This window comes from Onychomys torridus, chromosome 14, assembly GCF_903995425.1.
Source record: "Onychomys torridus chromosome 14, mOncTor1.1, whole genome shotgun sequence".
Taxonomy (NCBI): Eukaryota; Metazoa; Chordata; class Mammalia; order Rodentia; family Cricetidae; genus Onychomys; species Onychomys torridus.
In genome coordinates this window covers 68,477,489-68,495,534 of record NC_050456.1, presented here as the reverse complement: position 1 = coordinate 68,495,534, position 18,046 = coordinate 68,477,489, and the positions used below count along the sequence as shown (strand labels likewise).

Here is an 18,046-nt window from a genome sequence, read left to right as displayed (position 1 = left end):
CCTAGTAGGGATAGATATGCTTCTAAGTAAATAATCACATCACCTGCAAAGAATTTCTGCTTCTTTCTTAACATTCTTAGCATATTGTAGCTTTTTCCTATTACAGTCTGCAGGTCTAATAATAAGCACCTAAAGTAGAAACTATCTGGCTTCCTTGTTGCTCCTGATTTTTAAAAGAATAGTTTAAATATTTCACCTTGACGTGATCTTTCTACAATTTTTCACCCTTTACAAAGCTTTTTTCTCATTAGGAGATTTGTGATTTGGTGGCTGGAGAAATGGATCAGTGAGTAAGAAACTTGCTGAACAAGTATGAGGGTCTGAGGTCAGGTCTCTAGCAGTCATGTGAAAAGCCAGGCATGCAATGGTATACCTGAGATCCCAGCTCTGGAAGGCAGAGGCAGGAGAATCACAGAGGCTCACTGGCCAATCAGTCTAATCTCTCCTTTCATGGAGAGACCCTGCCCCCTCCAAAAGGTAGATGAGGCTGGAGAGATGGCTCAGTAATTAAGAGCTCCACTGCTCTTACAAAGGGCCCAAGTCTAGTTACTAGTTCCACATCATGCAGGAGGCAGGCAGCTCACAATTGCCAAAGATTTGTATATTTGGGTTTTTAATTTTTTAAGCTTTTTTTAGCTAATCTGCCCAATTTTCCCATTTAGTTTTGATGAATATTATGAGTTATAGTGTGGATGTAACAATGTTATCTTGGTCATTTTGTGTTATCTATCATACACTTATTGACTAGTTTGCTAACATTTAGAATTTTAGATAGATCTGTGTTCAAAAATGAAGTTACATTTTTTCACATATATTTTTGCCCTTGAAATATTTTATGGTCTGTTAACAAGATTATAAAACCTCATAAATATTGTTTTCTAGAAAATTCTTAGGATAGTAATTTTCTGTGCTTTGCAAATTTGCTTTTGGAAATTGATTGAAATTTACTCTATGTCCTGGGAATAAAACTACTATACAGTCAATTATTTTGAATATATTTGAAGGAAAGAACATTGTTTTACTTCTACCCTTTTAGGAATATTTCATATATAGGTCTAGTGCTCTAAGACATTTTCTCAATTAGTGACTGATGGGGGAAGGACCAGCCCATTGTAGGTGGTGCCAGCCCTGGCTAGTGGTCCTCAGTTCTATAAGAAAGCAGGCTGAGCAAGCCAGGGGGAGCAAACCAGTAAGCAGCATCCCTTCATGACCTCTGCATCAGCTCCCATCTACAGGATCTTTCCCTATTTGAGATCCTATCCTGACTTCCTCCAATGATGAGCAGCAATATGGAAGTGTAAGCCAAACAAACCCTTTTCTCTCCAACTTGCCTTTTGGTCATAGTGTTTTGTCACAGCAATAAAAACCTTAACTAAGACAGATAGTATAGGCTACATGAGGATGTCATCGGAAACCATTGTACAATGTTTGTTGGAGAATGAAACATTTGCATTTTTTGAAAATTCACTCTGACTGTAATGGAAAGGATGAAACAAGATAAGAGTAAAAGGTGTCTGACCTCTTAGGACCTATGAAAAGAGGTGCTGAAACAGGTGTGTCTGTGAGAAGGGAGGCCTTGGTGGTCTATGATAGTTATGAGAAGAGGAATCAAGAGCCATATGCAGGTGGCAGACAAGATGGCACAGCCAGTAAAACACTTGCTGTACAAGAACAATGACTTGCATTTGATCTCTGTAACCCACAAGGGATGGAGAGAACCCACTCCTAAAGGTTATCCTCTGAGGTTTACACATAGGTGGCATAGTCACACACACCTCACACACACTAAGCATCCTAACAAGTCAATTTTCAAAAATAGTCGTATAGGCGTTTGGTTTGCAGCTTGAGTGAATGTTGTCATTTTCTGAGATGAAGAGCATGGACATTGAGCAGGATAACCGTAAATTTCACATTAGACATGTGCAGTTCCAAATGTCTGTTGGGTATTTAAAAGATGAGTGGAAGATAGCATGAACAGTTGGATGTATGAGTTTGTTGTGCAGGAAAGATGAGATACCCAGCATGTGGCAGTTGTTCGCATATGTGTGGGTAGCTCTACTGCAGGAGATTGTGTAAATACAGAAGAGGCATTCCAGGAACAGAGATTGGTCCCTGGAGTGAAGGCTGAAGATGAGCAGTCAGGGGTAGAAAAGCCTAGAAAAAAGAGGCCTCTAAACCCAGAAAATGAAATGCTTCCAAAAGCTTTCCAGTGCTTGAAGTAGCTAAAATAAGAACTAAGAAGTCACTTTGGATTTGGAGGCACTCTAGAGTAGAGTGACCTGGGTAAAAGCAATTTCATTGATGTGAGATGCAGAAGATAGAAGGAGATAGAGCAGTTGTTGAATGGGAGCCTCCAATGCACCCATTCACATTGATGACAGTCAACTTTATCCAGTGTTGGCCCACTCAATAGTTATTGCACTCTACCTCCAGAACACACTGACCCCTAAATGTAAGCCCATCCTTTGGTGCCCGAGTCCCCTTTCTTTCTTCTTTAAATGCTTGTTTCTCTTCTCCCCTTGAACTACACCGAATGTGCTCACCCTAAAGAAATTCTTGACACTTAGAGACTCCAAATGAGAGAGGTTGGAGGACAGATTTGGTAGTTGAGTTGGCTCCTGGCCCTGGCCATTGACTTCAGACACAAAGAGCTTAACTTCTTAAAAATTAATGAACCATGGTTTTTGTTAATTTATCAGAGCTTTACAACACAACTGAGAAGAAAGAACAGGGAGTTCTTTCTCATGGACTCCACCACTAATCTTTTGTTTTCCACACTGTCCACAAACGGCCCCAGAGTTGCTCCAACTGATAACCTATATGGACATAACTTCACCCAGAGTTCACTTTTTTTGAGAAAAAAAAAGCTGGCCTCAAACCCTCAATCCTCCTGCCTCATCCTCCTGAGTGCCAACGTAACAGGCATGTACCACCATGCCTCCCCCCAGGCTTCACTCTTGATACCCATTCTCAGTGTTGGAACAAATGTCTGGTGGTATTATAGCACATCCATAATAGTCTTGGTGTACTAAAATTCTTCTGTGTCTCATCTATTAACCCTTGCCTCCCCAGCTCCTGCAATTTCTTTGTTGTTGTTGTTGTTGTTGTTGTTGTTGTTGTTGTTGTTGTTACTGTATCCTTAGTTTTGCCTTTTCTAGAATGCCACACAATTAGAGTTACACAACCCTTTGAGATTTGCTTCTTCCTCTTGAAGTATGCCTATAAGATTCCTATTACCCTGCTTACACAAGACCTGAACAATTATGACATTGCTAACATAGAAGGGGAAATTTCATAAGGCCCCACTAAGAAATAAAGAACTAGAGGCAACTAGAGAGGTGGGAAAATCACCTTCCTCAGGCATGACCCCTCAATTGGTTATCCAATAGCAAGTTGTCGTCCCTGAAATCATGTACATATGAAATGGACTAAGCAGATTATAAATATACAACAAATAGAGGAAAAGAGGTAATGAATTTGAAAGGGAGAAAGATGAGAGAGGAGCTGATGTGAGAGGAGTTGGAGGGAGGAAAAGAAAGTGGGAAATGATTTCATTATATTTTAATTAAAAAAAATCAAAAGATACCTATTACCTTCTAATAACTTGATAATTATTTAGTGATGACTAGTATTCCATTGTGTGTCTGAAACCGTTTTATAAGTATTCACCCATTGTTTTAATTTATTTTTATTGTTTTATGTATGGGGTTTTTGCTTACACATCTGTGCACTATGTGCATGCAGTGCCCATGGAGGCCAGAAGAGGGCATTGAATCTCCAGGAACTGAAGTTACAGATGTTTATGAGCTGTGATGTAAGTGTTGGGGATCAAACCAGGTCCTCTGGAAGAGCAGCTAGTGTTCTTAAATGCTGAGCCTCTCCCCAGCCCCAACCTATTCACCAACTGAAAGACATCGCAGCTGCTCCTGATGAACAAAATGCTAGCAGTATCCTCATGCAGTCATTGGTATAGACATATCTTTTCAGTTCACTTAGGTAAATACCTAGGACTATTGCATATGGTAAGAATATGTTTGAGATTAAAAGAAAATGCCTAACTCACCATACCTTTCTACATTCCCACCAGCAATGAATTAGAATTCCTTTCATGCATCCTTACCAACATTTGACATTGTTAGTGTTTAAGGTTTTGTTATTTTAATTTCCAGTCCTCTGACTTGCCATCTACCCCCTACTTATCCCCCTCACCATCTCTCCTGCATGTATGCATGTCTGAACCCATCTCTTCAGTGTTGGGATTGTAAGACCTCTCTACCCTACTCTGTTTGCTGCCTCTTTCTTCTCTTCTCACTCTCCACTCTCTCTTTTCATGGTCATGTTCACTCTGGACCATTCCAGATGCCTCTGATTATTCTCTCCCTCTTAGCTACAATAAATCTCCTCCACCATACCTAGGAGCAGTCATGTCCCTTCATTTTTTATTTTTTTCATTCAAATGTAAAGTGTCAAATTGCTTTCTAGGAAACTTGTCTTAATTTACAATCACAGCAGTAGTGAATGTGCAGCTATTTCCATTCAAGTATCATCTCTGTGGAACTCTGACAGCTAAAGATATTTATAGGCTGGAGATGTGGATCAGAGGTATAGCATTGGCCTACCAGTCATGATGTTCTAGGTTTGATAGATACACAGATGACAGATAGATAGATAGATAATAGATAAATAAATAGATGATAGATAGATAGATAGATAGATAGATAGATAGATAGATAGATAGATGGATGGATGGGTGGGTGGGTGGGTGGGTGGGTGGGTGGGTGGATGGATGGATGGATGGATGGATGGATGGATAGATAGATAGATAGATAGATAGATAGATAGATAGATAGATAGATAGATAGATGGGTGATGAATAGGTAGATGATTGATAGATGGTAGGTAGATAGATAGATAGATAGATAGATAGATAGATAGATAATCTTTGCCCATTTTAAGTGTAAAAACATATGTTGTATAGGCCATTTTGTTGGCATCTAAAAACTTTGAACAACTGTTTGCCAAATAGTCATTTGTTAGCTGGTATATTACTATCATCAATCCTAGTATTGGTATATTTTATTTGTAAACTATATGTTAATATGCCTGCTTATTTAAGCCACTGGATATCCATTTTATGTTTGTTGGTTTGCTTTTAGGAGAAATGGAATTGCTTATATCAAAAAATTGCTAGTACATACCAATGGTCCTTTGGGATTTCAAAGCTCGGTTATTGCAGAATTAATAGAACCTTTTGGAGTAGATAAATTTGATGATAGTGCTTCTGTAGATGGTGATCTTACAATTTCATATACTGGAAACACTTTCTACCACATTGAAATTACATCACCAGGTAAGTATAAAAATATAATCTATCTCTAATGGTTACAAAAAATAAAGTTACCTTTTGAGAAAACTTCATGTTCCTTTATGTTCTAATGAGTTTGTGTGTGTGTCTGAATATTGAACCTAAAGCCTTGAATATACTAGGCAAGTACTCTACCACTACAGTACTATCCTTACTCTCCAATTCTAGTTCTTTATCCAAAGTTTCCAGATACTTAGGTTGAAGGATCAATTGTTCATAATATAATAAAACATACCTACAACTTCACTACTATGTCCTCAGAAATAGTGTTTATTATTTATTACAGTGACACTTATTTTGTCTGAAACAGTGATCAGAAGAAGTAAGAGAAAATAGGACTTTTGTGTCAATTAAAAATACATTTGGAAGCCAGGCGGTGGTGGCGCACGCCTTTAATCCCAGAACTCAGGAGGCAGAGGCAGGTGGATCTTTGTGAGTTCGAGTCCAGCCTGGTCTACAAAGTGAGAGCCAGGAAAGGCACAAAGTTACACAGATAAACCCTGTCTCAAAAAAACAAACAAAAAAAAAATTGGAATGCATTTTTTAAAAACTTTTTAAAAAGAGGCCAGAACTGATGATGTAACACCTTTAATCCAAACACTTAGGAGGCAGAGGCTTGCAGATCTTTGTGAGTTTCAGGCCAATCTGATATAGATATCAAGTTCCAGGCTAGCAAAGGAGGTATAGAGAGACTTTATGTCAATTTTTTTCAAAGAATATGACAATTTTGCCCTACATAATAAAAATGAATTTGAACAGGGTGGTGGTGATGCACACCCTTAATCCTAGCACTGCGGAGGCAGAGGCAGAGGTTTGGTGTCCCAGGTTTTGGCACCAAAATGTTAGTAAATTGATAGCTGAAACTGCAAGGCTCTGCCCTGAATGTGTCCTGGACACCTGGAGCTGTTTTAGCACAGCTGTGATGGCTGGGACTGTAAAGAAACAGCCCAACCTTGGAAAGGAAGGTATTCTGACTACTCAGGAGAGTCAGGCCTAGAACTAATTCAGCAAGGAAGGGTATCCTGACTCTTTGGGAAAGTCAGGGTATCTAGACTCTTCGGGAAAGTCAGGATATACCTGGTGTGATGGGGGATGGTCTTCCCGCACTACACAGCAATCCTGCTCCTCTCCTGGAAAGCCACAGTCTCTGGCTCGTGTTACCAGCTCTTTCTCGTTCAGTCCACTATGGGACGTCCCAGCAAGGTTCTTCTGCTCAGCTCCCCCTTGCTCAGTCCACTATGGGACATTCTAGCAAGGTTCTTCTGGTTCACCATTCAATGAAGGTCTTCACACAATACTCTTTTGAGAAAGAGGTTTATTTAGGAAAGAGGAGTCCAAGAGAGTAGCTGCCTCTACCAGGGTGAAGAGAACAGCTCACAACTGACTAGGCAGGGTGGTTTACATAGGATGTCTAGGGGGCAGAGTCAACTGTGATTGGTTAGTTTATTTTCTGTCCAGGCATTGGCCAGTTTTGTGAGCAAGGGGCAGAGATGGCCCTGATTTCAATGCCAAACTGTGTTTCTTTCACTGGCCTTTCTTGGTTTTTTGACACTACCTCTAAGGCTAGGGCACATTTCTTTCACTGACTCTGATTCTAGGGCCCAAGAGTGTTATTTTGGTACTAGTTTCAGAGTCAGGGCATATTTCCTGGGTTCTGGGTTTGGGGATAAAGTGTTCATTTCTCTGGCTCAGGTCCCAAACACAGGCTGTGTTTCTTTCCCTAGTCCAGGGCCCTAGGGCCAGGATTCTGCTGTCCTGCTCTGTGATTGGTTGATTTCACAAGTCAGTTGCACAGGGGTAGAGATGACTCTGATCTAAACTAAACTATGTTTCTCTCACTGGCTTTATCTGAGCCATCCTTCCCTAATTCTGGGCTCCAGGGTCAGGGTGGGTTTCTCTAGCCAGCCCCTTTTCCCTACAGCAGTCATGTCACTGTGAGTTCAAGACCAACCTGGTCTATAGAGTGAGTTCCAAGACAAACAGGGCTACACAGAGAAACCCTGTCTCAAAAAAACCATAAACAAAAGTGAAAAATAAAAACGAGAGAGAGAGAGAGAGAGAGAGAGAGAGAGAGAATTTGAAAGTCTGTCATAAAGGATGTTTCTATTTTTAAGTATTATCTGATAGATACACAACCAAAGTTAATAGGGTTTGGGGCTAGATAGGTAGCTCAATGATTAAAAGTATATACTGCTTTTGTGGAAAACCCAAGTTCAGTTCCCATCACCAACCTCAGGCACACAGAACAACCTGGAACTCCAATTCCAGGGAATTCAATGCCCACATACACAAACGCATAATAACTACACATAATTAAAACCTTTTTGGGGGGTGGGTTCAAGACAGTTTCTCTGTGTAGCTTTGGAGCCTGTCCTGGAACTCACTCTGCAGAACAGGCTGGCCTTGAGCTCACAGAGATCTGCCTGCCTCTGTCTCCCAAGTGCTGAGATTAAAGGCATGAGCCACCACCACCCGGCACATTAAAACCTTTTTAATTTAGTGAAGGGTTTAGTTTTTACTCTGAGTAACTGTGAAGCCATTAGAGGGTTTTGCTAGAAAATGACTGGTCTGATTTGAGTTTAACAGGATCATTTCCCCTTTGTGACTAGGTAGGAGACATAGACAGGCCACAGAGAGGCAGAGAAGCCAGCCAAAGGCAAGTCATCGGGTGGGAGATCATGTCAAACCTTAGGTTCCTATTTCTTCTCCAATTGTCAAACCTGCACCTTGTCAAGCCAAGCAGGCACAGGGCTCTGGGTTCGATCTCCAGCACACAAAGAGAGAGGTGAAAAGAGAGGAAGGAGGACTGTGGTAAACCTGAAGTCCACCAGGTGGTTCACTCCTGAACCCTAGCACTGGGATTCTGAGACAGGCGAATCATGAATTTGGGGTGAGCCTCAGCTACATAGCAAGAGCCTGTATTGTTTTTCTTTTTTATTGAAAAAATCATAAAATATATTTTGATCAAGTTTCCCCTTTCCCCAGTTCTTCACAGATCCTCCCCAGCACTCTATTCTTCCAACTTTATGTTCCTCCCTAAAAACAAACAGCAAACACATGATGCTTCTCCACAAAAATAGAAACCAAAATATACAAGCAAAAGAACAACAAAACAAAAAATGCCCAAACAAAACAAAATAAGACAAAAAGTCTACAAAAATACCATTGAGTTTGTTTGGTGTGTGCCGACTGCTCCTGGGCATGAGACCTACTCTGCCTAAGCAGGCTGTGTCTCTGATGAGGGCTGAGCGAGGCACTAACACATGTGTATAGAAGGATGTCACTGAAAGTTATTTTATTACTATGTTCCTTTAGCAGATAATAGTATTTGATTTCCCCCAGGCCATAGCATATATAGTCTCAAGTTCTTCACCACTTTATCAGTGTCAAGTGTGACTTCTATCTCATAGAGTGGGCCTTAAATCCATTCAAAGAGTGGTTAATTACTTTGGTGATGTTTGTGGCAGTGTTGTGCCAGTATGTCTTGCAGATAGATCACTGTAAATCACAGGATTTATAGCAGGGTTGATAATTAACTATCTCCTCCAGCAGCATGCATGCTGAGTACCTTCTAGTACCATAAACACTAATCAGTAGGTATGAAGCTTCTAGTTATGTACCAGCTTGACTTCTCTGTGTTTAATGAGATATATTAAATGTTGTCTTCATCATAGGCCTTGCCAACACTTTGTGGAGAGTAACCAATGCCCTTGGTGATAGCCTGTGATGCTTGTGGCTTTCCATGGGGCCCTTTAGCCAACAACTCAGCAAGATGTAACCCATTCCTGGCACTGGAGGTTTTACATGGTGGCATAAGATGTCTAGTTGGAACATTGTTCTCATTATTTGGTGACTCCATTTAGATTCCTTTTATCTATGAATATATTTTAGGCACAGTAGTAGGTTTCCATATGATTGCTAAATGACCTTTGATGTTGATTATTCCTACCGTGTATTCCCTCCTTTCACCCTTCTCTTGCATCTGTGTCCCTATTTAATCCTCCTATTTCAGTTTCTCTTTGTCTCTCCATAACAATATAGTCTATATATTTGGATCTTCTTTCTCCGTCTCTTAGTTAACTTGGCTAATGATTTTTCAATCTTCTATTTTCTCTAAGAACCAACTCTTCATTTCAAGATTTTTTTGTATTGTTTTTATTGTTGTTTTTTTATTTCATTGATTTCAGTCCCAAGGTTGATTATTTCTTGCTGTCTGTTCTTTGGGGGTATTAATTCTTCTTGTTGTTCTAGAGCCTTCAGCTGTGCCACTAAGTTAGTAATATGAGATCTCTCCAATTTTTAATGTAGGCACTCAGTGCTGTGAACTTGCCTCTTACAACTGCCTTCATGGTGTCCCATAGGTTTGGGTATGTTGTGTTTTCATTTTCATTATTTCTTTCTTAATATCTGTCTTGACCCATTTTTCATTCAGTGGTGAGTTAGTGTCCATGAGTTTGTATACTTCCTGTTGTTGTTGATATCCAGCTCTAAACCATGGCAGTCAGATAGGATGCATGGTGTTACTTCACTTTTCTTGTATCTGTTGAGACTTGCTTTGTATCCAAGTATGTGCTCAATTGTGAAGAAAGTTCATGAGCCACTGAGAAGAAAGTATATTCTTTGTGTGGGGGTGAAATACCCTGTATATGTCTGTTAGGTTCATTTGATTTACAATATTTATCTCCAGCATTTCTCTGTTTAGTTTTTTTCTGGATGACCTGTCTATTGGTGAGAATGGGGTATTGAAGTCATCCACTATCACTGTATGGTGGTCAGTATGTGATTTTAACTGTAGTAGTTTTTCTTTAATGAACTTGAGTGCCTGGTGTTTCATGCATAAATGTTTAGACTTGCTATACCATCTCAGTGGATATTTCCTTTAATGAGTATGTAGTGTCCTTCATTAACCCTTATAAGTTTTAGTTTGAAGTACATTTTGTCTGATAATAAATGTCTACACCTGCATGCTTCTTAGGTATATTTGCTTGGAATACTCCTTTTCATCCTTTTATCTTGAGGTGAAACATATTCTTGATGATGAGATGTGTTTCTCAGATGCATCAGAAAAAGTAGATTCTGTTTTCAACTCCAATCTGTTAGTCTGTGTCTTTTTATTAAGGAATTGAGAAGATTAGCGTTTGAGAATTATCATTGTGCAGTGTTTATTGATCTGTTATTTTGTTTTTATGGTGTGGGTTTTTTCTTCCTCTTTTGATTTACTGTTCTGGGGTTATTTATTCCTTGTTTCTTCTTTGGTGCAGCTAACTTCTTCAGACAGAAGTTTTTCTTCTAGTGCCTTCTGTAGATCTGGATTGGTAGATAGAAATTGCTTAAATTTGGTTTTATCATGGAATGTTTTACTTTCTCCATTGATTGTGAGTGATAGTTTTGCTGGTCACAGTAGCCAAAGCTGGCATCTGAGGGCTCCCAGATTTTGTAGAACATTCATCTAGGCACTCTGGCTTTCAGAGTTTCTATTGAGAAGTCAGGTGTTATTCTCATGGGCCTGCCTTTATTTGTGACTTGGTCTTTTCACCTTGCGACATTCAATATCCTTTCTTTGTTCTGTACATTTAGTGTTTTGATTATTATATGTCATGAGGAATTTCTTTATTAATAGATGAATCTCCTTAAAGTTAGGGAGATTTGCTTCTATGATTTTAAAATATTTTTGAAAAATATTTTGTGTCTTCAACCTGAGTTTCTTCTCTTTCTTATATCCCTGTTATTCATAGATATGGTCTTTACATAGTGTCCCAGATTTCCTGGACATTTGGGTCTTGGGTGTTTTTATGTTTAACATTTTCTCTGGCTGACCTATCCATTTATTTCACCTTGTACACATTTATTTCAACACCTGAGATTCTCTCTTCTGTGTCTTTTACTCTCTTGGTGAGGCTTATCTCTGAGGTTTTGGTTTTACTTCCTAAATTTTTCATTTCCGGTTTTATTTCAGTTTGGGTTTTCTTTAGTGAAGGATCCTATTTCTATGCTAAATTCTACTTTCATGTCTTGATTTTTTTTTCATTATTTCATTCAGCATATTTTTCACAGATCTTAATTAAGTGTTGTTGGATTTTCTTTTACTCTAGCCCCACGTTAGGATGCAAAAATGTTCATGGTTGGTTTTGCTCTCTTGGGGGTGCCCACCACCCAGCTCCCAAAATAAATCACACACAGAGGCTTATTCTTAATTAGAAATGTCTGGCCTTAGCTTGGCTCATTTCTAGCCAGCTTTTCTTAGCCTAAATTATCCCATTAGCCTTTTACTCTGGGCTTTTGCCTTTTTCTATTTCTGTTTATCTTTCTTTCTTACTCCGTGTCTGGTTGTGTAGCTGGATGGCTGGCCCCTTGCATCCTCCTCCTTCTCTTTCTCCTTCCTTTCCCTTCCCCCAATTTCTCCTTCCATCTAGTCTCTCTGCCAGCCAGCTCTGCCTATCCTTTCCCTTGCCTTGCTATTAGCTGTTCAGCTCTTTATTAGACCATCAGGTGTTTTAGATAGGTACAGTAATACAGCTTCACAGAGTTAAACAAATGCAACATAAAAAAAATGCAACACAGCTTTGCATCATTAAACAAATGTTCCAATAGCATAAACAAATGTAACGCATCTTAAAATAATATTCTACAACAATTAGGAGATTTATTTATATCCTCTGTAAAGTCCTTGAAATTATTCATAATTGCTGTTTTGAAGTCCTTATCTTGTGTTTTAGCTATATTGCATTTCTCAGGGCTTAACTATAATAGGGCTACTGTCTTCTAGTGGAGGCATATTGTCTTAGCTGTTTGTGTCAGGGGTCCCTGGTAGAGAGTGTTTTTGCAGATTGGCAGGTGGCAGAAAGGAATGGAGATGGGTATGTGGAAAAGCTTGAAGAAGCTGTAGGAAAGAGCCAGATACCAAGAGATGTAGTCCCCAGGGAGGCGAGGTGGGGTAGGGGTAAGTGTTCCTACAAGCAGGCTTCAGTAGGACCAAGAATAAGTCTTGTGATACAGGAATGAAAGGGCTAGAGGAATCCTGAGTCTGCACCAAGAGGTGGAGTCCTCAGTGACTGGATTGAGGTGGGAAGAGGAGCTCCTGTAAGCAGGCTGCTACAGGACTAAGAGTAAGTCATCATCAAAATGGATGAAAGGAATGAAGATAAAAATCGTCCTCCTGAGTTCCCAGCCTAGTGTAGCCACTGGTAATCCCTTGGATAAAGTGCATCTGGGCATCACTGGCTGATACAAAGGAATAGAGATGAGCTAGAAGGGAAGGCTAGGACTGTCATGAGAGAGCTAAGCTGGGTCCACACCAAGAGGCAGAGTCCCCCGGGACTGGAGACAGGCTGGGAGGAGGGGCTCCCACAAGCAGGCTGCTGAAGGCTGAGAATGAGACTAGAGAGATCATGGTGGAGGACAAGAAGAACAGTGAAAATCACCTGCCTCCGTCCCAGCCCTGTGTGGCACACTAGAGCTCTCTGATAGAAAGTGTTTCTGGAGATTGGCGGCTGATACATACCCACAAGAATCTGTTTTAAAGAGTGTGTGTGTGTGTGTGTGTGTGTGTGTGTGTGTGTGTGTGTTTACAGTGGGCCTAGCATGGTGGCTCATAACATTAATCCAGGCACTTTGACAGTAGGGGCAATCAGATCTCTGAGCTTTAGTCCAGCCTGGTCTATGTAGTGAGTTCCAGGTCAGCCAGGACTATATAGTAAGACTCTGTCATAAAAACAAATAAACAAACAAACATACTCCCAAAACAAAACAAAAAGTTTCATGTATATAAGTATCTGCATTTGTGTGTCTCTCATGCAGAAAAAATCAGCAGATGCACAATAGTTAACAGTATGAAAACACCTGTAAAATGAGTGACGCTAATAAAAGAGAGGCAACTAACAGCTACATCACTAGACTGTATTGCTTTGGGGCTCATTTGGACAACCCTAACCAGCCATTTCAAATGAGATTTCTCATGCCCAGTACTGGGGGTTTTGTTAGGCTACGGTTTTTGTGGGGAGCATTGTTAGCCAAAGTGGCATAGCTTCTTTTATATATATTTTTTATCTGTATGTATTATATATAATTTTAGGTAAGTATAAAATAATTCCTTGAGGTTTTATCAAACAACCTTGGTATTATTTGTCCCTTGTCCTTTCTTCTCCTTCTATATTGACCTCCCTCCTCAACCCCCAGTTGGAGCTCCCTTCCCAGTTTTTCATTTCCCACTTCATGTCACCTGTATCCTGACTATTCCTCCTCTCAAGCTCTCTGTTCCCTGCCCATTGCCCCATGCCTATGGTCCCTTTATACTTTTGTGGTTACTTCATGTTGTATACTCACATCTGAAGACTTGGAGCTAGGAACCAGAAATGACAAACAATATGCAGTGTTTGTCTTTCTGGATCTGAATGACATTCAATGTAGTCTTTTCTAGGCCCACCCATTTACTTCACTTTTCTTATAGTTGAATGGTGCTCTATTGAATGGTACACATTTTCTTTGTGAATTCATCTGTTAGATAGGTTTCCATTTCCTAATTACAAGGACTGGAATAGGGCAGGAATGAACATTGCTGTACACATCTCTATGAAATAGGATGGTGAATTTTGGGGGCATATGTCAAGAAATAGAATAGTTGAGCTATATAGTAGATTTGTTTTCAGTTTTTGGGAATTCTCTGTACTGATTTCCAGAGTCACTATACCAATTTGTATTCCCATGAGCAGTGAATTTGTTGTCAGTTCTTTTGCTGACCTTAGCCATTCTGACTAGGACAAGATAAAATGTCAGAGTTGTTTTAGATGTATTTCCCCAATTGCTAAGAATAATGAACACTTTTTGAGGGTTTTTGTTGTTTTGTTTTTTGAGATAGGGTTTCCCTGTGTAAGCATTGTGACTGTCCTGGGACTTACTCTGTAGACCACACTGGCCTCGAACTAATGGAGATCCACCTGCCTCTGCCTCCCAAGAGCTGGGATTAAAGGCATATGCCACCACTGCCTGATTTGAGATATTATTTAAGTCTTTTTATTTATTTATTTATTTTTTTGAGCTGAGGACCGAACCCAGGGCCTTGGGCTTGCTAGGCAAGCACTCTACCACTGAGCTAAATCCCCAACCCCATTTTTATTTAGTCTATTGAGAACTCTGTTTAGATGCCTAGCCCATGATTTAATTTGGCCATTTATTTCTTTAGCTATTTGGTTTTTGAATTTTTGTACATTGTTGATACTAATCCTCTATTGGATATAGAGCTGACTAAGATTCCCATTCTTTGGGTTTCTTCATCACTTGATTTTTTTCCTTAGCTGTACAGAAGCTTTAGTTTTACCTGGTCCCATTTGTATTTGTTGGCCTTAATAACTAGGCAAATGGAGTCCTATTCAGAAAATCTTGTAAGGTATGTTTTTGTTTTGTTTTGTTTTGTTTTGTTTGGGGCAGCTTTAGTGTTTTAGGTTTCAAATTGAGGTATTGGAATCATTAGATCTAATTTTTGTGCAAGAAGATAATGCACAATAATTATTCTGCATTGTGGACATTCAGTTTTCCCAGAACCATTTATTAAAGATGCTTTCTTCTATCCAGTGTTACTGATGTTTGGGTCTTCTATATTATTCCATTAGTCTTTATTTTTGCCAATACCATGGTTTTTGGCACACACAGATACACACACACAAAATGTGTGTGTGTATCTGTGTGTGTGTGTGTGTGTGTGTGTGTGTGTGTGTGTGTGTACACAACTGCAATTTAAAATACCTTGAAGTCTGGAATAGCAATGCCCAAGTATTATTTTTGCTCAGGGTAGCTTTGGCTATCCAGGATCTTTTCTGGTTCTCTATAAACTTTAGGATATTTGTTTTCTATCTCTGTAAAAAAAAAAAAATGTTGTGGGTATTTTGGTTGATATTACGTTGAATCTGCAAATTTCTTTTCCTAGGATTTTCAAAATATTAGCTGAACCAATCCATTAATAATGTGATTTCTTTATATTGTTAGTGTCTTTCTCAATCTCTTTCTTAAGAAATTTGAAATTTTCATTGTCTTTCACCTCCTGGGTTAGCTTTATTCCAAGATATTTTGTTGTCTTTGATTCTATTGTAAATGGGAGTATGTCCATGATCTCTTTCTCAGTATTTTTGCTGTTGATATATGGAAAGGCAACTGACATTTGTAAGTTGATTTTGTGCCCTTCAGCATTACTGAAATGGTTTATTGTTTCTGGTAGTTTTCTGATGTAATTTTTGGAATTTCTTATGTTTAATATCATATTACCTATAAATGGGAATCATTTTACTTCATTTCCTATTTGTATCCCTTTAATTTCCTTCTCTTGGCTTTTTGCTCTGCCTACTACTATCAGCAATGTATTGAAAAGGAGTGGAGATGGTGGACAATCTAGATTTGGTGAGAATGCTTTCAGTTTTGTGCATTTAGGATAGTATTGACTATGGATGTTTTATATATGGCCTTATTATGTTGAGATATGTTCTCTCTAGTCCTACTCTGTTTAATTGTGGTAGTTTGCATGGATTCAGAAATTCATCAATTTCTTTTCCATTTTCTATTTGAATGGAATACAGTTGGGTTTTGTTGTTGTTTTTAAGTATTCCATACTTCTTTGGTATATGTTGTAATGTTTCCTTATTCATTTAATGAGTCTATTAATTTGGAACATCTCTTTCTTTTGGTTAGTTGGACCAAGCATCTGTTGATTTTATCTTCTAAAAAAAAAAAAAAAACAGCCCCTAGGTTCATTGATTCTTTGTATTGTTTTCTTTGTTTCTATTTCATTGATTTCTAATTTGACTATTATTATTTCTTCCACCTGCTGGACTTAGGTTTGTTCCCCTCCCTACCAAAAAAAAAATTCTTCACTTGTATCATTAAGTCATTTATTTGAGTTCTCTCTCGTTTTTTATTCTTCTCTCATATATTACATTCTGACCAGAGTTTCCTCTCCCTCTACTCCCCACCAGTGTCTCCTGACCTCTCCTCTCCCCCAGATTCACTCCTCTTCTGTTTCCCTTCAGAAAAGAACCACCATCCCAGGGACATCAGCTGAACACAGCATAGCAAGTTACAGTAAGACCAGGCACAACCCCCATATTGATTTTTTTTTTTTTAATGTAGGCACTTAGGGCTACAAACTTCCCTCTTAGAATGCTTTTAATGAGATCCAAGTTTTGCTTTTTTTTTAGTTAATTCATTCATTATTTATTTATGTGTATGGATGTTTTGCCTGCATATATGAATGTACATTGTGTACATGCCTGATGCCTGCGGAGACCAGAATAAGTCATTGAATTTCATGACACTGGAATAACAACCGTTGTGGACTTCCATGTAGGTGTTAGGAATCAAACCAGGACTCTCCCTTCTGATGAAACATTTCTCCAATCAAGTCCCAGAGATTTTGTATTTTCATTTTCATTTAGTTCCAGAAATATTTTCATTTCTTCTTGATTTTTTTTCTTTGATCCATTCATTACTCAGTAATGAGTTGTTTGATCTCTATAATTTTATACATTTACTGGAGTATTACTTCCTGATGATTTTCAGTTCTATCGTAAATAATCTGATAGGATACATGGAATTTTCTGTATTTGTTAAGGTTTGTTTTATGTCCCAGCATGTGGTCTATTTCAAAGAAGCTTCCATGTGTTGCTAGGGAGAATGTATATTCTTTGTCATTTAGGTGAAATATTTTATAGATGTTGGTTATGTCCACTGTATTTAAGGTGTCACTTAATTCTAAGTTTTCTCTATTAATTTTTATAAATATTTTTATTTTATAATTAATTTAATTTTGCATATCAGCCACAGATTCCCCTGTTCCCCCTCCTCCCATGCCCCCAGCCTTCCCCCTCAATCCACCCCCATTCCCTCCTCCTCCAAGGCTAGGTCTCCCCTGGGGAATCAGCCCAGCCTGGTAGATTCAGTTGAGGCAGGTCCATTCCCCTCCTCCCTGCACCAAGGCTGAGCAAAGTGACTCAGCTTAGGCCCTAGATTCCGAAAAGCCAGCTCATGCACCAAGGACAGGTCCCAGTCCCACTACCTAGGGGCCTCCTAAACAGTTCAAGTTCATCAACTGTCTCACTTATCCAGAGGGCCTGGTCCAGTTCCATGGGGGCTCCTCAGCTATTGGTTTACAGTTCATGTGTTTCTGCTAGTTTGGCTATTTGTCCCTGTGCTTTTTTCAATCCATGGTCTCAATATCTCTTGCTCATATCATCCCTCCTCTCTCTCACTGATTGGACTTCTGGAGCTCCACCTGGTGTTTGGCTGTGGATCTTTGCATCTGCTTCCACCAGTCACTGGATGAGAGTTCTATCATGACAGTTAGTGTGTTCGGCCATCCAATCACCAGAGTAGGTCAGCTCAGTCACTCTCTCAACCATTGCCATTAGTCTATAGTGGAGGTATCTTTGTGGATTTCTGGGGACCTCTCTAGGTCCTGCTTCTTCCTATTCCCATGGGGTCTTCATTTATCATGGTATCTCTTTCCTTGTTCTCCCACTTTGTTCTTGATCCAGCTGGGGCTTCCCATTCCCCTAAACTCTCTTAACCCCAACCCTTGCCCTTATTAACCCCCCTCACCCCCAGTTTGTTCATGTGGATCTCCTCCATTTCTCTGTTGCTGGGAGATCCCTGTGTCTTTCTTAGGGTCCTCTTTACTAGGTAGCCTCCCTGGAGTTGTGA

At 39.4% G+C, this 18,046-nt stretch overlaps 1 protein-coding gene across 1 annotated transcript in view; it reads left to right on the top strand.

The window, feature by feature from the left end:
* Positions 1–18,046, top strand: part of LOC118595286 (cation channel sperm-associated protein subunit beta-like) — a 139,116-nt gene that overhangs the window by 83,596 nt on the left and 37,474 nt on the right. Inside the window, exon 9 of the mRNA XM_036205647.1 lies at positions 5,157–5,350. Within this exon, the coding sequence (XP_036061540.1) occupies positions 5,157–5,350 (194 nt within the window). The remainder of the gene's footprint in view (positions 1–5,156; positions 5,351–18,046) is intronic.